This window comes from Calypte anna, chromosome 3, assembly GCF_003957555.1.
Source record: "Calypte anna isolate BGI_N300 chromosome 3, bCalAnn1_v1.p, whole genome shotgun sequence".
NCBI lineage: Eukaryota > Metazoa > Chordata > Aves > Apodiformes > Trochilidae > Calypte > Calypte anna.
Genome location: NC_044246.1, coordinates 45,014,325 through 45,038,300, shown reverse-complemented (window position 1 = coordinate 45,038,300; position 23,976 = coordinate 45,014,325). Strand labels below are relative to the sequence as shown.

Genomic DNA, 23,976 nt, shown 5'->3' with positions numbered 1-23,976 from the left:
TGAAAGAATCCATTGCCCCAAGGTTTACCTTGCTCCAAAGCAAATGTGAGAATGATGGGATGAGAGGTTTTTTTCCTTACACCCCTTTTTTCCCTAAAGTCTCACTGCTGCAGCCACAGGGCAAGGCATTTTTAATGCTTTGGAGTACCAGGACAGGAGGAGGTGAGGTTGCACAGAAGGAAAAGGTCAGTTTTTTTCCTGTAGTCTATAAAGGAGTATCTCAGCTCTTGCTCCCATGTGAGAAACCACTGGCTTTGGACTGAACAAAACTAATGGCTTTAGAGGATATTTCTGTGCAGTGTGGCATATAATCCTTCTAAACCATGATAATAGATATCTAGATATCTAGAAAAATTACCTAAATTTACAACTTTGTTCAGGAACAGTCTGAATCCACTCATGACTAAATTTTAGGCATCTATGGGAGGAACTTCCACTTAGTTAACAGTTGTGTTTGTCAACAGCAGAAACCTAAGATAAAAACTGTGAGACAGAGTAAGAGACTATAGGCTTAGAAGTCTGTTCTGAACACACAGTTCTTTTTATTTCATGCAAAATGTCTTTTCCACTAGGACATTTTGGCCAGGTAGGGATGGCTCATCAGAGCTTTAAAAAGTAGGACCTAAAAGCTGCTGCTACACTTTCTTCATCCTTTGAGCTATGTTTCTAATTAACACCTAAATGCATGATAGGGTTTCTCAGTGAGGCTTCAGCCACATGTAGGTGTTATCTAGAATCAAGCTGGCATTTTTCCTAAACCTGGATTTTCCTAAGTCTTCTGATAGCTGTTATACACAGCCAGAATTCTGCACGGTACAATGTCTGCCTCCATGTTTAATTCCTGTTTGGCCTCTGGGAATGATATTGCATGTGGTAGCTCACATTCTGACAACTTTATTTTCACAGAGGAGGTGTTAATACCTGAGTAAAACATATAACGTGGAGCTCATTGGGCAAATTGTTTCACAGCCTGATGATACTGAAGGATAGTATTGCTAGAAACTATTGTATATACAATAGCTTATATGTGGTCCTTGAGATTATTTATATTCATATATTTAGAAGTGCCTGTTTGGATCAGTTTTATTCTGCAGGGTGCTTTGTAGATGAGTGGGATCTCAGTGTAGTATTTCTGCTCTTAAAATGCTCTTTTCTGCTGCAGATTCTGCTGGTTCTGTTTTCAAATCAGAGAGGGGGTTTCAGGAATTGGTATTCCTGATAGGACTGATGGCTTTGGTGGCAATTAAATCATGGCCCATTTCCTTTAGTTGTGTACCTTGTACCACATAGCTTGGATGCTGCTGAAGTCGAGGTGTGATAAATACACCAGCCTCTAATGCTAAGTAGCATGGAAATCGTAGAAGCTTCTGGGAACAAAAATTCACTGGCAGCCGTTTTCTCAGGGAATCATTGTAATTCTGAGCAGGGGCTCATGCTCTCTGTGGTATAATGGAATAAATTCTGCAGTAACTTCTTCCCAATTCCATGGCAGTGTTAACATATCCTCTTTGCCTGGAGTACCCTTCATTCCCATTTGTATTCAGACAGACACTACTGCAGTTCCCACTTTAAGATACTAATTGGTTGAAAATTAATCCAATTTTTTAAATTATAACTTAGCTTTTTTATGTGTTAAGTGATTTTTTTTAAAGACTGGAATTATATTCTTCTAGTATCAGCTGCCCTGTTATGGTTGCAACTCCCTAATAAGCAGATGTAGTTCAGTGATATAAGCTATGTTTGAGGCTTTGACAAAGGCCAAGATACTTTCTGTCGGCTGCTGCAGGAATTGATATAGAATGAAAGCAATAAGCCTGCTCAGAGGTCCAGATCTTTTATGTGAAACAGGTATCTCTTTTCCCATCCTTTCACCAGAAGAGAGTAGATACTGTAAGTATGAATATTGCCTGCTAACAAGTTCAGGTATTCTGTACTCTGCTATATCCCTTTTTGAAAAGTTTTCTGGGCAAGTAAGTAACATTCACCACCCAGTCTCCTTAGTATGATAATCTATTGTAGTTGCCCAACACAACAGTGTCCATTTTCATGTCCAACTCTGTCGTTACCTAGACACTTCAGCAAGTACCTCTCTTACAATATGCAAGAGATCAAGAAAAAAAAATCTTTGATAAATATCTCACCACAGACCATCTTTGTATTTGTCTTCCCTGAATAAACTGTCTTTTGTATGAATATTTCAGTGAATTTTTCTACAAAGCCTGCCAGTGAAGTCATTATTTTTATTTGCTTAAAAATAATGAGATGCTTTTCTCTTTTTCCCCTATTTTGTGAGTAACAAGCACACTGACATGTCATAAGAGGATTTACTCAGTATTCACTCTCCTATTATTCCTCTCCTATAACCCTTATTAAAATTAGCAGGAGCCCTTTTTAAATAAACATGCTTATAACAGTGAGCATTTTTAGTGTCTTTTATAAGAGCCACATTTTGAGTGCAGAATACTGTCGTTAAGGATTCTCACAGTGACTAGGCTGAATGTTAAAGGCAGTATCTTTTTTTTTTTTTTTTTTTTTTTTTTTGTGCACAAAAGTGTAAGCTGCTCTTGTCTGGAGTTAAAGAGAGCTGGATTGTACACAGAAAGGTGGATGCCGAGTGCTCTGCCCTTTCTTATTTAAAAGTACAGTTAAACATAGCATACAGGGGCAGTCAGGTGGAACAGCTCTGTAACTGCTGGTGTATCATGCAGAGCAGACTGACAGATAGGGAGCTGCTGCTGTTTGTCTGACTTCAAAGCTTCATCCCTCTCAGGTCGGGTTGGCTCTGTCAGGAGTGCTTTGCAACACCGAATATCACAGCTGCTTCTTTTCTAGTTTCTATGGCAGGTGAACACCATCCCCAAGATCTGTTTGAATCAGCTAAATGTTATCTTTAACTCCTCATTCAAGCTGCAGGCATAGAGGATTTTGGAAAAAAACACCTCGCAGTTAATGGCTGCACTTTTTAAAGTCATCCCAGTTCCCACCATCACTGCCACTGAGGACCAGCGGCTGCCGGCAGGGGCTGTGACTGATGGGTCAGTCTTTGCTGTGTGCCTCTGACAGGTGCCAGCAGGAACCAGCTATAATGGCACAAATGCTAAATGGTAGTTTCAGTGTATCAGCCAAGCAAAATATGACCAGACAAGAGGAATTCAGTTGTCCTAGTATCTGTTATGCAAAGACAGTAAGACTTAAAAAGTTGAAGCTTTCTTTGAGAGCCCAGAACTATAGCAAGCAGGTTTCTTCTCCTGATGTACAGACCAGATGTTCCCCTGCAATCAGCTTTCCTCTAATTTCTAAAAGAGTAACCAAACTGTTTACATTTCCCACCCACATTTACCTTGTAAATCATTTACCTCTGTAAATGATCCCTTTGCAGAATCTTCTTAGCAGCTCGTCTTCAGGTTCTATATGTTGTTGTCCTTCCTTTGCACTGATCACTGGAGTTCTGCTCCTTTTTGTCTGAAAACAGTCATATTGTAGGATCAGAAAGGGAACGCAGTGAAAATGCAACACTGCAACTTAAACACGTGGATCAAGGCTTGTAGCTTCAGTAGTTGGTGTTAGCATGTGATGAGATGGAATAGTAAACTGAGAAAGAGTTCTCCTGTGAATTCAGTGCCCCCATTTTCTCTCCTTTATCCGAAGGGCTGAGGAAACCTTTTTTGTTAGCCAAGACAGCTTGGTGCTTCGGCTTAATTTTCATTGCATAATTTTAAATACAGATTGTGTCTACAGTGCTGCAATTAATGGATAGCCTAAAGACTTATTATTTCAAACTAATTGATGTGTAAGAAAGTTTAAATAACGTAAGTGATAAGAATTTTTTAGGAATAACTTCTGTAACTAACTCACAATACTCTTTTTCTGTTATATAGAGTAGCAGATGATTTAATTCTCACCATCACAAAATCTAATAGCTGTCTGTATTTCTATAGCTCTAAATATGTTTCCATCAGATGAGGAAAAGATGACATTTTATAATCCTTGTTCTAAAATGTTTATTTACAAGTAAATAATTTGTGGTCTTTCTCTACCATCATTTCCCAAAATCCAAGATAAATTTCTTTCATCTTCAACAAAAATGTGTACTCTAGACATAGTTTAGAGATAGCTTTATACCAAGAAACCAATGTCTTTAAAGTATTTTTTGTTTCCTCAGGTAACCTGGTAACTTATGAAAAGAATTTATTTTTCTAGTGTTCATTAAACTTGCCTTCAGCTAGATTGTGATCAAAATAAGCATTAAAGAATACACTGTGAAGTTGTAATACCTCTCAAGAACATTTTGATGCTTTTGGAAGATGCAGAGTACAAGAGTAATAATAAAATACTGATGCACTGATAGAGCATTAAAAATGTAAGTTCTTATAATGGATAGGGATTTAGTTCTACTGTCAAATTTGGTGGGGCTTTTTCTTAAATAAGGTTTTGCATGTTACAAAACTTTTGCAAGCAGAAGCTACCAATAGTGATACACAGAAAAGAAATTTGATTAAAAACAAATCGGAGCTCTAAGGAGATCATATTATACATTGTGGTCATATCCCTCGCAGTGGAAAAAAAAGGAAAGGACTTTGTGAAGTTCTGTGAGATTCATCTCTGTTCAGGCATGACCCTCTTGTGAACTAAACTTCCATGAACTGGATTAACTTCAGGAGAGAGAAGCCAGGGACCAAATCCAGCACCCACTGATGTCAGTAGAAAAGCTCTCTCTTCCTGTAGAAGGCTTGAGATCTGGATGAGGCCCCAGCATGACTTCTGCATGCTGTGACCCTCTGAGATCAGTGAGGAAGAGAGGCAGCAAAGGAACTGATTCTCCAAGTAGTTTTAAGTTGTAGTACCCTTTATTTTCCTCTGTCTGCTGGCTTCTAGGGAGTTTGCATAGCCATTTTCCTGGCAACAGGAAGGTCTAACCACAAAACTCAGCAGTGCTCTTAGCACTATCATTAAGAGATCTGTTCAAAAGGACTTTAAGATGTCCAACTGCACAGCAAGATGAGAAGTATACACAGTGCAGACTTAAGTGCACACATTTGCTATCACCATAGCTCACTGAACATATTCCACCACCCATGAGAAGAGCTGACCTCAGGATCTGTGCTGGCTGGTTGGGCTGCACCAAAATGAGGGTAGTAGTCCTTCACCCATAGTAAGCATTAATAGGGCAAACCAGCTTCAGCAGCTGCCCTGCTTCCTGGAGCTCAGGTGATGAACAGTAACCCAGATCAAGTACACAGAGAAAGGTGGGCAGCTCTAGATGTGAGAATGCTCTGTGGGAATTTGTTATCTCAACCTGCCTGTTGAAGCAGGCTTGAATTTTAAGCAGCAGACTGGTCGTGTTTCCTAGATTCTTTCCTGCTCTGAAGTCTCCCTGAATTGCCAAAACAAGGCAGCTGAAAATCCTGCAGCTCTGAAACATGGCTCCTCCACTTCTCCTTTGTCAGTCTGTTTACCTCTGTTCTCCTTTGGGGAAGGAGGATGTGCTTCATGCCATCGATATGCTTCATGCCATTGTGTGCCAATGGTACCTTAATCCAACTTGGTTGGTTCGTGCCTGGATTGTTTCAGTGCTTCATGGTTCTGGCATGTACAGTAGATCCAAAATCCTTAAAAATCAGCCACTGTCCTCTTGTAGACTTAAGTGAACTTTGGGTATGCCCTTTAACAGGCATGAGTTCAAATTACTTTGCACAGCAGTGGGGCAGGCTTCGTCTTGTTTATCTGGCTTTATGAAGTTACCTTATATGTCAATTTTTGCATTGTGGAATGCTTGTGGAACATCACTGAAATAAAGTCCTCGGATGGTTCATTTAATTTTGATGGGTAATTAGAGAGTTGCCCAAGTTTGCAATAGCCAGTTTTAGTATGACCTTGAAAAAAAATTTTAAATAAAAACCAACTGAACTGAAATATTAATCCCTTGAATTTAATCATGAGGATGGCTCCAGTAACCTCCCATTGCATAGTACTACTTAATCCACTAATAGCAATACAGACAAGAAGAGGAGGTTGTTTTTTTTTCCTTTTAAGTTCATTTTTTTTGTACTGGGAAGTAAAAACCTTCAGGCTATTTTTAATTAGGTTGAACCTCTGGGCAGTGCTGCTCTTAGGTTAAGCTATAAAGCTTTTAAGATTTGCAGTTAAAATTACACAGTAATTTTGCTTCTGAAGTCAAAAAATTAAAGTATTTTGTGTACCACAGCACAAAAGAATGAGGAGGGGTGGATAAATGTATGAAATAATGGTGGAAGTAGGGAGATGTGAAGATAATAGTAATATACAAACATAGAACAGCCGTAAGTAGTATCAGATTCTGTATCCTTAGTAGCAATGAGACATCTCCATTTGATGTTCATTATATTATAATGAACATACACATCAGTATAATAATTTGAATAGAGTCTCACCTTTTTGTCATTGTTAATCTCAGCCTCAAAACTTTCTTGACACTTGGAAGTATAAAGGCCAAAGCACTGAACCATCATTTCTGGAAGCTGGAAGTGGAGGAGCAGGAGCTTTGTCTTCGCTCTTAAACTTCTACCACATTTAGAATAGAAGTTTTCCATTAGCTTCTTATGGTAGAAAATAATGAGTTGGTTGTTAAATTAGCTCATCATTTGGGGAGAATCAATGCACATCTCTGCTAATAGTAGAGAGGAAGCCAGATTCATGTTCTTAATGAGTTAAGAAATATTTTGGAATAGTCTGCGTTGTTACAAGGGATTACAGAACTGCAACTACTTGAAAAAAAATCTCAAAGAAACTTTTAAGGCTTTGATCTTTATCCAGGGCATGCTTGCTTTCTAGTCTAAAAACATTCATTTTTACCAGGATATTAAAAGAAGGACTGACTGCTCAGTAATTTTCCAAGCAGCCTTTTCAATGAGGCTCAATCCTGCAGAGGGTTTCTGATGGGAAGAGGTATGTGCAAAGGAAACTTCAAAGCAGAACATAAGGTTTTAGCAGGGTGATTATTTCTTGAATCTACTGATGGCTTACTTATAAAACTCCATGGAGTTCCCCAACAGTTATCTATGACATGGAAATTATAGTGATCGTGTACCATAAGAATCATAATGTCTTAAGATGTAGAGACCTCGGTGTATGTCAGGAGCTCTTATTACTCAAAACAGGCTTAAGAGTCTGGGCTGAGTAGGAAGGGCAGAGCGGGACATCACAGTGAAAGGAGGTGCAAGACTTAATCATGGGATGGCTCTGTTCCTTTTCCATTGAGTAGCAGAATGATGCCACTAGATAGAAACAGAAAAAGAGATTATTTATTTCCTTTTCATTGTCATATTAGAGAAGAAACCTCTGCCTTCCGAGGGAATTTTCTGTGATACTGCTCAGACCTGTTGAAGATGTCCTGCCAAGAGCCAGAAACAGGTGACACTATAATTATCTATTAGCAAAGTGGATGTGAGAGACTGAAAAACACTTTGTTAAATTGTATTCAGAGTTCAGTTTAGTCAGGGATCCAAAAGCTGTGGTGTGGGTTCCACCACGTTTTTCCAGATCTGTACTTCATCAGCTCCTGAGGCCTCACACAGGAGGCCTTAAAGCACCTGAAGCTTTTGTTCCTTGTCTTTCCTCTTTCAAAAATACCCAGAATAGCTCTGCAGAATAGCATCACTTTCTGGCAAAACACATTATACATCAAGTGGCCCCACAGATTCCAGGACCCCTGGAGACATCCTGCTCGGCTGCTATGGTGCTGTACAGCTCTGAGAGTCCTGTGTTCTCTGGTCCACCCGGGATTTGAAGTATTTCTGGATCATGTTGTTGCTGTTGTAACCTCAAGATGTCATTTAAAAGCAGTTTCCAAGAGACTGTTATGACCTCTTGAGCTGTGGGTTATAATACTGCTACTTTTCCAAGGCCTGTGCTGTTGAGCAGTCAGTTGTCTGCTTACACAGTGCCTTGGAAGGATCATGGAAATGGGAAAAAAAAAATAAATCACTCATTAAAAGGTAATGGATGCACTGAATTTTATTGCCATTGTTTGTTTTGAAGATAGTATCCAAAATATGGATAAGCATTTTATAAGAAGACCAATTAAGCTTTATTTGAGCTATATTACTAGAGTTATTTACCCTGGATCCACCCCAGTAAACTAAGGGCAGTATCTGATGATAGATGAGATTTCAGTAGAAATTCTCTGGATTTATTGCATTGAAACTGAGCAGATTCTGTTTTGCTTACAGTGAAGCTAACTTACTCCAGTTATAATGAAAAAGAATCTAGCCATAAAGTGTTATACGTGCCCCTGGAGAGGAGATTGTTTTTCCTATTTATACCAGCTCAAATTGTCTTTATTCATATGCACTATGAGATGCATGGGTCACGTATTTATAGAGTCATCAAAAAACCACTTGACAGCTTAAGAAAGCACTTTATCCACAAAAGGAAACAATTACACAAAACAGTCTTCAACAAGAGGAGTGACTCCAAGTGTACAGCTTACACAGTACAGAGCAGGGCTTTGCATGAGAATGAATTTCAGTACTGATGAAGAAATGGGAAACAAAAGTTATTGTGAAGAAAATTCTCCCGAAGAATTGAGTCCAAGCTCTCTCTTCAGAGCAAATGCAAGAGATCTGAAATTGCTACTAATAATGCAGCTGCCAGTAGGAAAAGCTCACCAGTTTCAGCTTTTGTTTTAAGGAGCTTCATTAACTCAAAGGTTTTCAGCAGAGCTGCAGCACTGTTGTATATAATGTATGTGTAAGCTGAGCGGCACTGGTGAGCATCTCATCACTCATTTATTTTTCAGTAAGTTCTCAGAATAGTTGTTGGTTTACTATATACAAAAAGGAGATAGGAGTTTCTTTACAAGAGTGTTGAAATCTAGGAGCGCAGGTCCCAGGTTTCTGCACAGTCCCATTGGCTTAATTGAGGCTGTAGTTAATAAAGGTGGAGACAAAGACTGATGAAGGCCCTAAGGTTACAGTCTATTGCCTTGAGACAGCAGATATAAAAGGACTCATTTATATGGGGACTTGTACATTAGAGAGACACAGCAGATCACCTTTGCTTTAATAGGAAGAGACGTGAAGCTGGCACATGAAAGATAACAGTGGAAGTCAAAGGGGGGTGAGGGGTATGTGAATAGGGGAAGATATCAAAAGATACAGTTCTTGCACTCCTTGACTTGTGACTTGGTTTAAGTGTTATAGTGAATTTTTTGAGCCCATCTTGGGGCAATTTCTGAAGGAGAGTACCCGGACTGTACAGCCAGTTTACATGGGAAGGCAGGGGCAGCAATAGTGGATCAGTCAAAAATACAGCAGCTCCTGAGCAAGCTCCTGGTCTCAGGAATAGCATGTGGGGTAGGAATGGACTTCATGCGTTAGCCCTTGAGTGAAGGACTAAGTGAGTTTCTTCTGGGAGAAAAAGATTACAAGGTGGAGCTGTCAGTGAGAAAGTCTTGGAGTGTTTGTCTCTCATGTCTGTCATGGTCTGAAAAAAAAATGGGATGGGCATGCACCAAGCCTCAGATGTCCTTGTCTGAGAACAGGAATTGTTAATGGGAGCTTTCCAGTCAGTGGAAAGGTATTTCCCACACCAGCTGTTACTTACTGAGTGCAGTGCTGTTCCTGAGCCATCTCTGATCATAAAATCATAGAATTTATATCAAAATTATAGAATACCCAGGGTTGGAATCACAGAATGTTAGGGGTTGGAAGGCACTTCAAAAAGTCATCAAGTCCAACCTCCCTGCCAGAGCAGGATCACCTACTCCAGGCCTGGATAAACAGCTTCCCAAGAAACTGCATTCCCTACCTGCTTTCTTTGGGCCATTCTTCCACATGCCAGGGAGGGGTATATGGCTTTCGGAAAGGTCCTGCCAAAGAGTCCCAGGTTCCCAAACCTCTCCTCTTCACCGTGTTCTCCATCGCCTCGTAGCACACTGAGTGCTGCAGAGGGGCTGGAGCCATGGTGCACAAGGGCAACTAAACAGTAGTGACGCCTTCCCCTTAGAAAGGAGTCTAAGAAGAAATCTGCTTAGTGGAGAGAATAGCATGGTCCTTAATAAGAAACTCCTGTTTCCAATTAAACAAAAACTGCAGCCTATAAATCACTTGATCCCTGTGCTCTGTTCCTCAGTTTCACTCTCCCTGTTATTGAGCCTCCATCTGCTTTTAACAATTCTTTCTACTTATGTCTTTTAATGCTGTATCCCTCCAGAATGGCTTTCTAATTAAGTAAGCTCTGAAAATGAAAAGCAGCAGAACAGCAGCTTGCTTGATCTCTGTACCCTTAATCTGGGAGTCCTCTATGTGCTGTTTTGGAAGCTAAATTGAGGTCGCTAACATTATGCATATTTGTTGCCTGATGCAGTCTTAAAAGCCCCAAATCCTCTACTCAAAATTATCGTTAGGCACATGGGTCAAACGTTTGCAGGGAGAAAAGTAAGAATTTGGAGCTTTAGCAGATTTAGAGAACCAGGGGTGGAGTGAGAAAGAGGCCATGATCTCAGACCAATATTTCTGTTGCAATATTCTTTCACTGACCGATGAAAAGATCCGTGTCGCTGGTGTTAGCAAAATAAACATTTCCAATGACATGTGGAAAAAATGGGAGCTTGGCTAAACAGAAATATCCTGTAGAGGCTGCAGGCCCCCCTTTTGTTACAAATCATGTAGGGACCAGTTATTGCCTCTTGTCAAATTACGTTGAGCTGAAATTGCACAGAAGAAATAAATGCAGTTGAGTTTCTCATCAGTAAAACAAAATTAACAGGCACTGTTTGTGTGGAATTAAATATTATACTGCATGTGTGTAGTGCCAGGGTAATTACAGATCCAAATTAGTATCAAACTTCAACTGGTGAATAAATTCATTACCTTTATACTAAGAACAGTCATTATTTTTACATTTTGCCCCCTCTGCCACAAGGGCAAAAAAACGCAGCTCGCATTTGAAATCAGGACTCAAAAAACGTGGAAATCTTTTTTAGAAGCTGAGAATAAAGAGTTTGCTGTTAGAAATGTCAGAGATTGTTGGAGATATCGAGCTGTTTAGTCCTCAGACTGCATTTCATACCTGGACTGTTCAGCCAGAATATGTTGATTATTTTTCATTCATAATTCATTGCATCATTCAGATCAAAACTGAGTGTGATCTGGAAAACAATTTATAAGTAATGCAAAATAAGGTAGATTTAAAAGGAGGGATAAAAGAAACACATAACTCAAAAAAACGGATTACGGAAAAATTGCAAATGGAATTGAAAGTCTGTGACTTAACAAAAAGTTATTTATTTTGAGTCACAGCAAGTTTTTGCATTGTAAGAACATCACCAAAACAAATATTACCATAATTAACATTTTTGTTTCAATAAAATTGTATTTTGGTGTTTTTTTGTTTTCACCAAAATGTGTAAACAGTCATATTTCATATGTAACTTTATCAAAATATTTTTGCATGAAGATTAATTCTTTAAATGCTTTTTACATAGTGGCCCTTCCATTAATTCAAGTTGAAAATATATTTTAAAAAACATGAGTTGGAATGAATCCCAGTCCATGTGGAACCGGGCTGGTTTTATATCAGATAAGTGACTGCCTCTGGCATGGGATATTGCATCTGGAGAATGATGCTAGGAGGTCATACCAGACCAAGTTTGTGGTGTCTCAGGCTGCATGGGGAAGGAAAGAGGGGAAAATTGTTTGGAAAACACATTACTAACTTCCAAAATGCCACTTTTAAGGCACAACGGGAAGGAGCAGCAGTGTTCACATTAACAGCTTCAAAAGTGTTGCTGTGGCAGGAAAGGAGATGGGTTGGACATAGCTTCCCCCAAAATTTCCTTTTCCCTTGGGCTGCTGAAGTAAGGGGGAGGAGGTTGGACAGAAGTGCTGCTGTTTATCTGCCAGCACCTCTTCAAGCCTGTGGGGCCAAGGCAGTAGACTTTCACCACTCTAGAAACAGCACCAGCCCACAGAGACATTCCCAAATTGCCAGTGTGTGAGACAGGGACACATTTTTGGCTGTGCTTGTTTTTACTGTGCACAGGAAGGTGTCTGCTCCTGACGCCTGAGGTCCTACCTGTGGATTATGTAGGATGTAGTTGCTATTTATGTTTGTGCAGATGCCGTAGCTTGAGCTACTGCAGAACTTTTCTTAACTTTGCCCTACAGCTGAAACTTCTGGCAGTTCATTATTACATTCTACCTCTTCTACAGCAGAAAAGAAAGATGAGCTATATTTCAGGTAGCAAGAAGGGAGAGGAGTTCAGTATTTGAAGCTTAGACTGACAGATAATATGAAACATTGTAACTGTGGAATATTGAAAGATTAAGGATTTATCTTTAATTTTTTTGTTTGGTTTTTTTTGTTTGTTTTGGTTTGGTTTGGTTTTTTTACCTAAATACTCCATGTGAACTTCAGCCCTGCTGGTAACTTGTATTGGCAGCATTGCATTTTTCATTAGAGCATTTTATTTTTGTTCTTGGTAGAAACACAAGTTCATTAGATCACATTGCAAGTATGCAAAAGACTACAGGGGCTTCATCAAGATAGTTTGAAACCACAGTTTCTGCTTCTGCATTTATTGATCACAGTGGTTTCAGTGCCCTGGTTACTACTTTAATGCTATGTAATGCTTTGTTATTTGGGTACATTTAATAATAACAGCTAGTTATAAATGCTATTAATGCTTTTAATTTGTTTCCTTTCCTGAGTGCATTTTCTTTGCTTTAAGCCAAATTACCATATTAATTCTCCCTTCCCACATTCCAAGGAAGGGTTTCTGAGGTCTTTCCCTGAATGATGACCCTTTCTGGAAAGCATCTGTAGCCAAGGATGCTGAAAAAACCTTTGCATTGGGAGGGAATGCAAGTGGATGATCTGGGCAGCTGGAGGGCAGCTGGTTGGCTGCCAGGACCTCTGGTCACTGCAGCACAAGCTTACCCATGTAAAGCCCTGTCTCTACAGCCAGGAACTGTGTCACTTGTAGTTGAGGTTCAAAGGACATGGTGGTGTTCATCTGGGTCACCCAAGCCCCAGAGTCACCCACTCTGCCTTGACATCTGGATGAAGTGAAAAGGGGCTCCCATATTCAGCTTCCCTGTGGATACACTTGTGGGGTCTAGCTGGCAGAGGCAGGACAGTTGCAATCAAAGCCTCACTGTATCTACTGTTATTTTGAGCAGGACAGCTGGGTGGCCCAGTGGTCCACAACCTGTTCTAAGCCTGTGCAGGAGTTTCTAGTCTGGTAAGTGATCATATTATCAGAGTGCAGGGGAGCCCTTTCAAAGCATAGGCAGCTGAGAGTGGCACCTCTTGAGCTTTGATTCCAACCTAACCTTCATTTCTCTCCTTTTGTAATCTGCAAATAATAATTCTGATACTTGCTCATTTTTGTAAAGCTCGTATGAGTATCAACTGTTTTTTTTTACCTAGCATTGTTGGGTAAAAAATAAAGGGTAGGTAGAAGCAAACATTCAAATGCTAGAGCTTCTGGCCTCAGCCGTCAAGAGTGAGTAACACATCTTCTGTCCCCCAGGACTTCACTGCAAACACTCAGTGACGACTCCAAATTTTTAAGTATTAACTCATTGCCTGTAAGTAAAATACATGGGACTGTGGTTTACCTGAACAAGAGATGAAGGTTTCAACTCCTTGTGAGATACTAAAGCTGCGTTGAGTTGGCATTAGTAAATCATTTTTGGTGGGGGTTAAAGAGAGGGCAGAGGATCTATAAGAGGGCAGATAATGAGATAAGAGAAGGAAGAAGGTCGTTATGTGTTAATGGGAGCAGTGGTCCAGATAATGATCTGCTTATCTAATCATCAGTCTCATTCCCCGCCCACCCCCACCCCCCCTTGTCTGGCTCCAAAATTCTAAAAGCAAGTGTAGGTCACCTTGCTTAGGAGCTAGAGAGCAGAGAAAGGAGGGTGGATTGTGATGGGAAGCAACCTGAGGAGACAGCAAACTGCACCATAAGGACACACTGGGCCAAGTTTGGTTGTTCAGAGAGGTTTCCACTTAAACACACACACACACACACTGACATGGCACTTTGTCATGCTGTCAGGAAGCCAAAGAAAAGACATACATTACTGCTACTACTAACAGGAGGGCAGCTTTCCATTAGTGAATGAACTGTAATGTCCTGTAAAGCCACAGAATACGCTTGTCATTGTCTAACAGCAGGGCACAGCAGGCTTTTAGAAGAAAAAACATCTGGGTTTTTTTGAGCCAGCTGGTGTAAACAGGCAACTTTTCTTTAACCTTGACCCACAGGTGTGTGCCGGTGTTGCATCCAAAGGTGGTGATTTAAGGAGAAACATGGCTAATGCTCTCTGATACAACTGTGAGCTTGCAAGCCCCAGGTTTGCTGAGGAAGACTTCAATGAGAGGTCAGGTCTGGCAGTCGGATGGCTGCATTGCCCCCAGGCTCAGCCATTATTGTGCTCCTTGTTGCTGCTGGAGTCCTGTGTGGTAGCTTGGTGGTCAGGGAAAGAGATCTAAGGTGTTTGTCTGAAGCCCAAATGAGGGAAAGTCTGACAGTACCACTGAAATAAAAAAAAAAAAACCTAAGTTTTACACACTGTTGCAGTTTTAATCAACCCTCTTTGTCTACAGTCTGCTCCCTCTCAACTAACTTCAAACTTTTCATGATTAGATATCTATACACGCTGTCTTTGGAGACACTGAAGAGAGAGTTAGCTCCAGATTCATGTCATTCCTATTAAACACTTGACTTAGAGGGGGATTATCCACTGGAGATGCTTTAGGAGGTGAATATTAGAGACAATTGCTATCTAAAACATGCTTATGGCTGCATTGGGATCAAATAACATTCAGTTTCTGAGGGACTTCAAACATTTCTATTGCTCTTTAAACTAATTAAGCAAATCAAGGTTCTGAAGGAAGTTTGAGATGGATGGATTATGAACTGGCTGAAAGACAGAGCTCAGAGAGGTGTGGTCAGTGGGGCTGAGTCCATCTGGAGGCCTGTGAATAGTGGTGCCTCTCAGGGGTCAGTACTGGGCCCAGTCCTGCTCAATATATTTGTCAGTGACCTGGACAAAGGGATAGAGTTTATCATTAGCAAATTCACTGATGATGCAAAACAGGGAGGGGTGGCTGACACACCAGAAGGCTGTGCTGCCATCCAGCAGGACCTGGACAGGCTGGAGAGCTGGGTGGGGAGAAACCTTACAAAGTTCAACGCAGACAAATGTAGTGTGCGCCATCTGGGGAAGAGCAACCCCAAGCATCAGCACAGGTTAGGGGTTAACCTGCTGGAAGCAGCTTTGGGAAAAAGACCTGAGAGTCATGGTGAACAGGGTCACCATGAGCTAGCAATGTGCCCTCATGGCCAAGAGGGCCAATGCCATCATGTGGTGCATTAAGAAGAGTGTGGCCAGCAGGCTGAGGGAAGTTATCCTCCCCTTTGCCCTCGTGAGGCCCTATCTGAAGTAGTGTGTGCAGTTCGGGGCTCCCTAGTTCAAAAGGGACAAGGAACTATTGGAGAAAGTCCAGCACAGGCCCACTAAGATGATTAAGGGACTGGAGCATCTGCCCTGTGAGGAAAGGCTGAGAACTTGGGCTGATTGATCAGAGAAGAGGAGGCTGAGGGGGGATCTCATTACTGTTTATAAATATGTAATGGTGGGTGTCAGGACAAAACAGTGACAAAACAAGGGATAACAGTCTGAAATTGGCACACAGGAGATTTTACCAGAATATGAGAAAATACTTGTTTACTCTGAGGGTAATAGAGCACTGGAACAAGTTGCCCAGAAAGGTTGCAGAGTCTTCATCCCTAGAGACATTCAAGCCCCTCCTGTGTAATCTGCTCTAAGGATCCTGTTCTGGTAGAGGGTTTGGACTAGATAATCTCCAGAGGTCCCTTCTAACCCCTACCATTCTGTGATTCTGTAGAATGCCAGAATCTGACTTTTGATAACTCCTTCTGTACCTGAGGTGCCCAAATTTACAACTTCAGTCATTCCATATATGACAATGAGGTGGGACAGCAGCCCATCTCTGGCTCAGGCACACCTGTACATAGAAATTTATTTTGTTACATGGAGCTTTGTCTTCCAGTGCTTGCTCGGGAGCCTTTCCCACAATTCCTAGATTTATAAAAAATACTGAGTGTTGAGCTGCCTGCCCCTGCAGGAACCTTAACTGGCTTTGTGCATGCTCTGACACTGCTGCGGATCTGCAGCAGCAGCCCAGAGCCCGGCTGCAAACACTCCTGGCCAGGGAAGAATGATGATGGCATTTGGCTCACGTGGTGCTCAGTGTGCTTGGAAGCCACTGGCAGGTGCTGCCTCTGCCATCACTGCTACTTCAGATGAACCCAAGGAATGTTTTGTCCCACATTTGGCACAAATCTCCCTCTAATTGTGACAGCATCTTTGGGCAATCGTCATAGATAAACAGAAGGGCTCATCTTCCCTTCCCTCACTCCCTCCCTCCTCTTTTTTTTTTTTTAAGCGTTGTCGGTATTTAGCAATGAGCTGTAACCAAAAACATGATGTGACCATGACAGCAGACCTATGATGTCACCATGGTGGCAGACCTTTTGCCTAGAATGTAATCTCTGAATAGCAATATGACTTTCTATGTGAGAGCCATCAATCTGAAGCAGAGACCAGGGCAGATGGGGATTCTAGGTGGTGGAGAAGGTCGGTGGGCAGAGTGGAGTCCTGGGGCTGCAGTGAGTTGGGCAGTGAGGGATGATGGGCATCATTTGTGATTTGATCACAAATCACACTACAGCACACTTCCTGATAAGACATGCACTCTTGGAAGTGTTATCAAAATAGAGGTGGAAAAAATTGCATCTAGACATCAAGCCTGAAAACAAAGAACACTAGGGAAAAAAAAAAGGTGCCGCATGAAAGAAGGGTTTTATAGTAGTGATTGTCTTAACAGTCGATAGAAATACATATTTTAGAGGCAGAGTGTATTTAATGCAACCATTTGTGACCCCAGGGTGGGAAACTGATGCTGGAACAGCAGGAAAATTGCCAGAAACAAGGCAGGAAAGGAGCTCGAGCAGGAGAACCAAAAGGAAAAAAGCCAAATCTTAGATCTTGAGGAAGAAAAACTGCAAAATTTGTCTAATTAAGGAATGTAGAACTAGACCAGGTGAGCTAAGGACGTTGATTTGCACATCAGGAGAAAGGAGAAGAGGCCTCACAAAAATAAGATCAGGGATGCAGGATGAAAACCAGGACAGAAGCATGGGGAATGGGATTGGAAGGGCTCAGAGGGAAGAGTAGTGGTAAAGTCACATGACGTGAACAGACCAAGGGTTGCAAGAGTATTATAGGTCCAAATGTTCAGTGAAAATTTGTATTACCTGTTGAGAGCCATCACAGTGGGTTGGAGGAGTCTTGAAACATGATACGATAGACTCAAGCACAGAGCTGAAGGATCAGAATTCATAGCACCTTTATGCATCCTGGAAAAAATAGAGCTCAAAATATAGTTGCCTAAGAAACTACTGTGAAAACTGCTGCAGCTACAGTTAGCAGAACCTGACTCCCTCTTTTTAAGAAGGTGGGTGGATGGATGGATGGATGGACGGACGGACAGAGTGGGTTTGACACTGCAACTCACCCCTTTTGCTTGCTGCTGTGCTCATATTGGTCATGATGAAAAAAATTGGCTTTGTCTTCAGTTGAAACCTTCATACACACTGATGTTTTTTACATAATGGATCATGCAGATCTTAATATGGGCACTAAAAACAAAGGCTATACAAAAAAATACTGGGAAAGGGCCCACAGCTTCCTGAAGACTGATAGCCAGATTTCTTTTTGCATGCTTTTGCATCCTGTTGATGATGTGACACTTTTTTCCCCAGTAACGTCCAAGACACATACTGCATTAATCAGATAATGTAACTTTCCATGATCCAGCCCTCAGAAATGTAATTTAACTTTTTTTTCCTCCCTCTTTGTCTCCCTTTGACAACTATTTCCTAATGGTTTCTCCAACCCAAGAAATCCAGTGAAAGTTATTTCATTGTCCTCAGAGCAATGCGGTGTGAGTAATGTCTAAGCAGCTACCTGAAGCCTAATAATGGCCTTGCTCTTTCTAAGGCCTATCAGTGATCCGTACTGCACTTGAATTTGGTCTTTCGAAAGCAGGTGGGAGTATGAACACCAAGACAGTTAAATCCACATATATTTTAAGGATTTGGGTACCCAAGGATGGTACCCAAAACCAGCCTTATGCACAAATGGCCCCACGTTCCTTCAGCTTTGCAATGACTGCATGGAAATCAGTGGGTGGATTGGATGTGTGGCAGCAGAAAAGAAAGTACTAAATTCTTGAATCCCACACCAATGCATTATTAATTTCCCCTCTGCCTCGTGTGGTACGTTCCCCATACTTTAGCACTGGTCTCACTAGATGCACGTGAAGACAGCTTGTCTCTTTCGTTGTAGTTGCAGGTGGAACTTGATCAGGAATATCAAGACAAATTCAAAAGACTGCCTTTGGAAATCCTGGAGTTTGTACAGGAAGCCATGAAAGGGAAAATCAGCGAAGATGGAGACCACAGTTCTGCCCCCCCTTCCCTGGCATCTGACAGTGGAAAATCAAACCATAAACCTCTGCAAAGTGAAGAGGAATTGGAAGAAGATAATCCAGAAAAAGTCTTTGATACTACTTTTTAACTGCCCAAGCAACAACCTGTGTGCCAGGGTGCATAGCTCTCCAGCTGCCCATCTGCTTTCCTGATGTGAGCTGCCACTGAAGCTCTCTGGGATGCAGGAGGAATCTGCATTCAAGTGCACATTTCCCAAAAGGAACATTTTATAAAAAGTATTGTGCAAAGGTCTTCATTTGCACTCTTCATCTTATTATTATTCTAAAGCTTAGTGCAGTTGTAATGGGAAAATTAATATGTTAACCAACCCCTCTCTTTTTTTTTTTTCCTTTTTAGTTTTCTTCTGGCCAATTTACAACGGGTAATTTTCTGGCCATGTTCACTGTTAAGAATGTTTAATGAAGACCAGTGTATTGTACAGAGACAAATGAGTGCAGATTTCCTTTTGAAGTGCCAGTGCAAAGTGCTCCAAACTAATACAGAATAGAGAATATTATAACAGTACTTAATCCTATTTGTTTCCTTCTTTATAACTGCACCTTGACAGCTGTACCATCATTTTACATTTGCACTGAATCATTTAATCCTTTTTAGCTTGGCAAGCACTGGTGGCTTGCTGTCTTAATATTATGTTTATCACATGGGAAAAAATATATTTGCTGCTGAAAATTCTTGGAACTGGGGGGACAAGAGGAAAAAAAGCAAAGAACTCTGCCTGGATATTGTTGGTGTCTGTGTACGTCTGCATTTGTTACACTACGTGAGTGCATATGTTTGTGTATGTGTGTGTACATATATATATATATATGCACACACATCTGTCTATATACACAGCATGTTTCTCTTTGAAGTTGGTGTGATCTCTTGGCCAGATGAAATGTTTCAGGGATACGTAAATAGAAAAAAATCTTTATGAAAGCTATCGTCTGGGTTATACTGCTACAAAACAGGCATTGAATCCTAAAATTCTTTTTGTGGTGTTAGTGTTGTAAATCAAAGTAGTTTTAGAATATAAATTTGATATATATTTTGCAGACTCAAAAGTATTGATTTTAAGTATCATATTTTAAGCTTACTGAATTTGATAGGATTGTAAAATGTTTAGGACTACAGTATTTGAAATTTAACAGAATCTTCCATTATTTTTAAGACTGAGGTTCAGTTTTACTAAGGTCTGGAATTTAAAAGCAAAACATAAACCCCCAATAACTGTTATTTAAAAATTTATATTAATCCATTTAACTGACTTCTTAAAATCAAAGAACAATCAAAGTTAGTGTACTGTATGATATGCATGAGAGAAGCAACAGCACATTTTCAGAAATTTGTATCAGACAACAGAGAGACGTTGTGAAAGTCAGGGTATTTGAAAAAGAAATGCTGTTCTCTGGATTACCACTCTAGCAGAAATTCTAATGATGAAAAAAAAAAAAACGGACAGATTTTTAATTGTACCCAAAACAATATGTAATGTTGAAGGGCTTTCCCTCAGTCGTGTGCAGAAGGGCAAAGGATAAAGTAGCTCAAAAGACATAGATTTGTGTCGAGAGGCTTGATCCTGCAAAGGGATTTTCTTGCACGCCTCTGAGCTCAGCAACTGTTCCAGCAAATACCATCCACATACATGTTTGCAAGATTGGGGCCTTACTTTGTATTAAAAAGCAATCAGAGAAAGAAATTGATTACATAAGGCAGCATTTTAATACATCGTAACACTTAAGTTACTTTACTTCCATTCCCTCAGGATTTTAGTATTTTAAAGTAACTTATTTAAATTTAAGCAATAAAATATGAATCAAGCTTAAGTTTTCAGTTAAATAACGTTGTATATATATGTAAGTTCAACTCTTGGAAAACAGACAGTATTTTGATGTTGGTTTTTTTAACACAGTGCAGAAAGAAAGAAAAACTGCACATTGTTTGGAGTTCATATTTTGGATTAAAATTATGGTTTATGATTATGAAATTAGTGAACATGAAATTCAAAAATCTGACTTTCATCTTAATGCTAGGAAAGCTGAACCCTCTGTTAATCCTTGTTTTGCACTTTGAAACCAATCATTGAAAACGTAGAGAGTCAGGATGTGATGCTGCATTTTATAAAGTAAAAAGGACATATTGTCTAAATTATTAAAAGAATGAACTGATGGCAGTGTTCACAAAGAAACTGAAGACTAGTGAATTACAGAAACCATTGTACAGCACAGGTTTTTTGGTAAAATCTTAGCTCCCTTGAATTTCAGCACTACACTCCCGTGTACTTTCAGCGGAGCCAGGACTTCACCACAGTCTTCAAAGACACTTGGGCAAATACCAATTAACCTTTTATTTATATTTAAAATAATAATTATACTGGTTGGATTAAATATACTATCAGCTGTAGTCATTTTACAGTTTGTTTGTATTTGACCATTTCCTGTACTCACATTTTTTATATCTGTACAGTGCCACTTTCTGCAGGTGTAAGGTAGTGTGTAATACTGTACATCTTGCATCGTCCAAACTATTTCAGTGAAACAGATATCATTTAATATTGGTATTACTTGAACTAGAGTAAGATAATGAAAAAAAAAGGGTCTTTATGATGTGCAAGTCTTGTGCCTTTTATGTATTTGCCTTGTTCCGTGTTGAATGTGTGGAAATGCTGTATCGTGGACTTCCTGCTGTATAGAATAGAGCTGTCTATATTAAACTAGGTTGTGCACTTCAGATATCTTTACACTACTGAAAATAGCTTGGTTTTGGCATTATAAACAGAATTTTAAAAATTCTAATGAAGGCCAGACATTTTAGATATAACACGTTCATAATTATGTTAATTAATACTCATGCATTAGATAAACATTCACTGAAAGATAACTAAAGGAACATCATTGCTTGCCTTTCTTTGAAATCAGTGTTGCTCTTGTACATTGTATTAATAGTGTCTGTGATTGAGTAGTCCTTGATTATTTGCTTTTAAAGTAGGATGAAATATTTCAGTTAACATGTACATATTTTCAGTTCCTCAATCTACGATTGTTTCAGAGGCATAATTCACATTTTTGTAAAAATTCTATGCAATTTTGTGGCATGACGTTTCTTCCACTTGTAATTTTGTGCTTACATTACAGATCCAAAGGACAAATAAAAATTTCTTAACACAAGAGAGTTGTTTTCTCTGTTCATTGACCCAAGAGCCTCAGCTGACTCGGGAGACCTTCCTGACCTTAAAGACCTGGCCCTGACCCCATTGCTCCCCGAAAAGGCAGTGCCACGAGGAGTCAGTGAAGTTTCCCCACATGCTCTTGTGTTCACAATAATAAGGACAAGAAATTGCACGTGCTTGGGTGTACCCCACCTCTTGGCAAAAGGTACATGTGGTGGTGCTCTGCAACAAAACAAAACAAAACCACACTGGCAGACAATAAACCGGTAAGAAAATGTACTGGTTTCCTGGAGAGACTCCTGCAGAACAGAAATCACATGTTTTCAGCCATACTGGTAAACAGCCTCAACAAATCACAGCAGTGTTGCTTCTCTACCACTGCCCCAGCTGTTTCACTAATCACCTCTGCAATTATGTATGTGCTATAAAATGTGCCTTTGCAGGGCCCTTCCACTGAGAGCATTGAAAAAATAAATCTATTCCTTTGGCTTTTTGACTTTCCTTTCCCTATTTAATTTACAATATAACAAATTATCTCTGGGAGAAGAGATAAGCAGGTATATTAATCCAGTGTACTAAGGGATATATATACCTATTAAAATAAATAAGTCTCCAAGGCATCTAGAGTCAAATTGCTCACGAGGAGAAGTGTGAGGAAATGGGGTCTGGTGAGGGGGATGGACACGGCACAGAGTAAAAGCAGGCAAGGAAGAGAGGAATGGGACTGAAAGTCAGGCCCGTGAATTTGACAGAGGAGAGTAAGATCAGGACAGAAACAGAGGTGGGGAAGAGCAAAAGAGAAGAAAAATGGGTACATTTACTTCCCAAGAGAGGATCTGTGGTGTGTGAAATGAAGAGCAGGGTTTGCCAAAGCCCTATTAGCGAGCTGCGTGTCACATAGCGAGGCAGGCAAGGGGAGGCAGATGGGACTGCGAGGCAGCAGTGCAGTGGCCAGAATTTCAAGAGGATGAGGGGAATAGATTAATGATGAGCCCAGAGGGAAAAGCTAGGAAGCCATGGGAAGGATTGGGACATAGCCCTGGGCCCCCATGGGGCCCAGCGAGGCAGGATTCTCACAGCCAGCCAAGCAGGCGACCTCGGCGCTTGTTGTACTTGAGCCACAGGAGACTGCCTGGGCTGCTGAGGAGAGAGGGTGACAGGCTGGGATGTGTGGAAGAGCTGCTTGGAGGCCGACCAAGGGGGTAGATGGTGTCACAGAGGCCAGGCAGTGGCCCCAGAATTGCGTGCTCTTGTACAGCAAGCCTGTTGGGTTGCTGAAGCTTCAAGCGGATTCTGCAAGTGTTCTTGGTGACAGCCAGGAAAAAAAACAGTCTCACCACCACAGCAGAAGTCTGCTACAACCAGCTGGGGAAGGTGAGCAAACACATCACTTTGCCCTCAAAGTGAATGCTTTTAAAACTAGTGCCAGTACCAGGTTCCAGCACCAGCAATACATTCTCAGCTTCATGATAAGCCTTACATCACATCCTTTACAGTGATGCAGCTTCCAGAAGGGGGCTGGAGGGTGTCCTGATCCAACTGAGATATTGGGCTGGGCATTGGGGAACATTGCTGAGCAGGGCAGAAGAGTCTGGAGCCAGTGAGCAGGCTGAAGGACTGTACAACTGGGTCTCCTAAAACTGGCCATGCACTCAAACCCTCAGAAATCATTTCAAGGTAAGCAGCTGTACCTTTGAACACTACAAATGGTTTAAACTCACAAAACCTATATTATACCCTTGGACATGAGGAGAGCTCTGAGCATTGGAGCTGTACGAGTCAAATCTGCCATCCCTGGCGGAAGCACCCAAGCTTCTGAAGCCACATTGTTTCAGCTACAAAATTCAGGTCAGCATTTCATATAGACAGATTAGCTTCATCCACTGCACTTGGGCTGTTTGGGCTCTTATTCAAAGACCTCTTGCTTACTCCAGTAACTGAAGTGGAAGTAGAAGAACCTAACTCCAAATCTGATTTTCACTTCTGACACCAGGCAGCAAGGACCTGGGTAGTTTCTGGCTAAGGTAGTGTTACTTAATGAAAACAGCTAAGTGCTCTCCCGCATTTAGCCAGAATTCTGAGATCAATTCTGTGACCTTGCCATTTCCTCGGGAATTGAAACAGTTAATGCTGAACTCCCTTCCCAGCTTTATCCACACATGGAGTTTCCCTAAATACATGCAGTAGGATTTGCTTGGTCACCATCAAACATAGTTCCTCCTCAGAATCAGGGCCCTGG

The 23,976-nt window shown here is 40.8% G+C and overlaps 1 protein-coding gene across 2 annotated transcripts in view; it reads left to right on the top strand.

The window, feature by feature from the left end:
• PLCB1 (phospholipase C beta 1) overlaps positions 1-21,735 on the top strand; it is a 399,975-nt gene extending 378,240 nt beyond the window's left edge. For both annotated transcript variants that reach the window (XM_030448781.1, XM_030448782.1), the window contains one exon: positions 18,426-21,735. In XM_030448781.1, coding sequence (XP_030304641.1) covers positions 18,426-18,656 — 231 coding nt within the window. In that variant the 3' untranslated portion in view covers positions 18,657-21,735. The remainder of the gene's footprint in view (positions 1-18,425) is intronic.
• Positions 21,736-23,976: the final 2,241 nt, after the last annotated feature.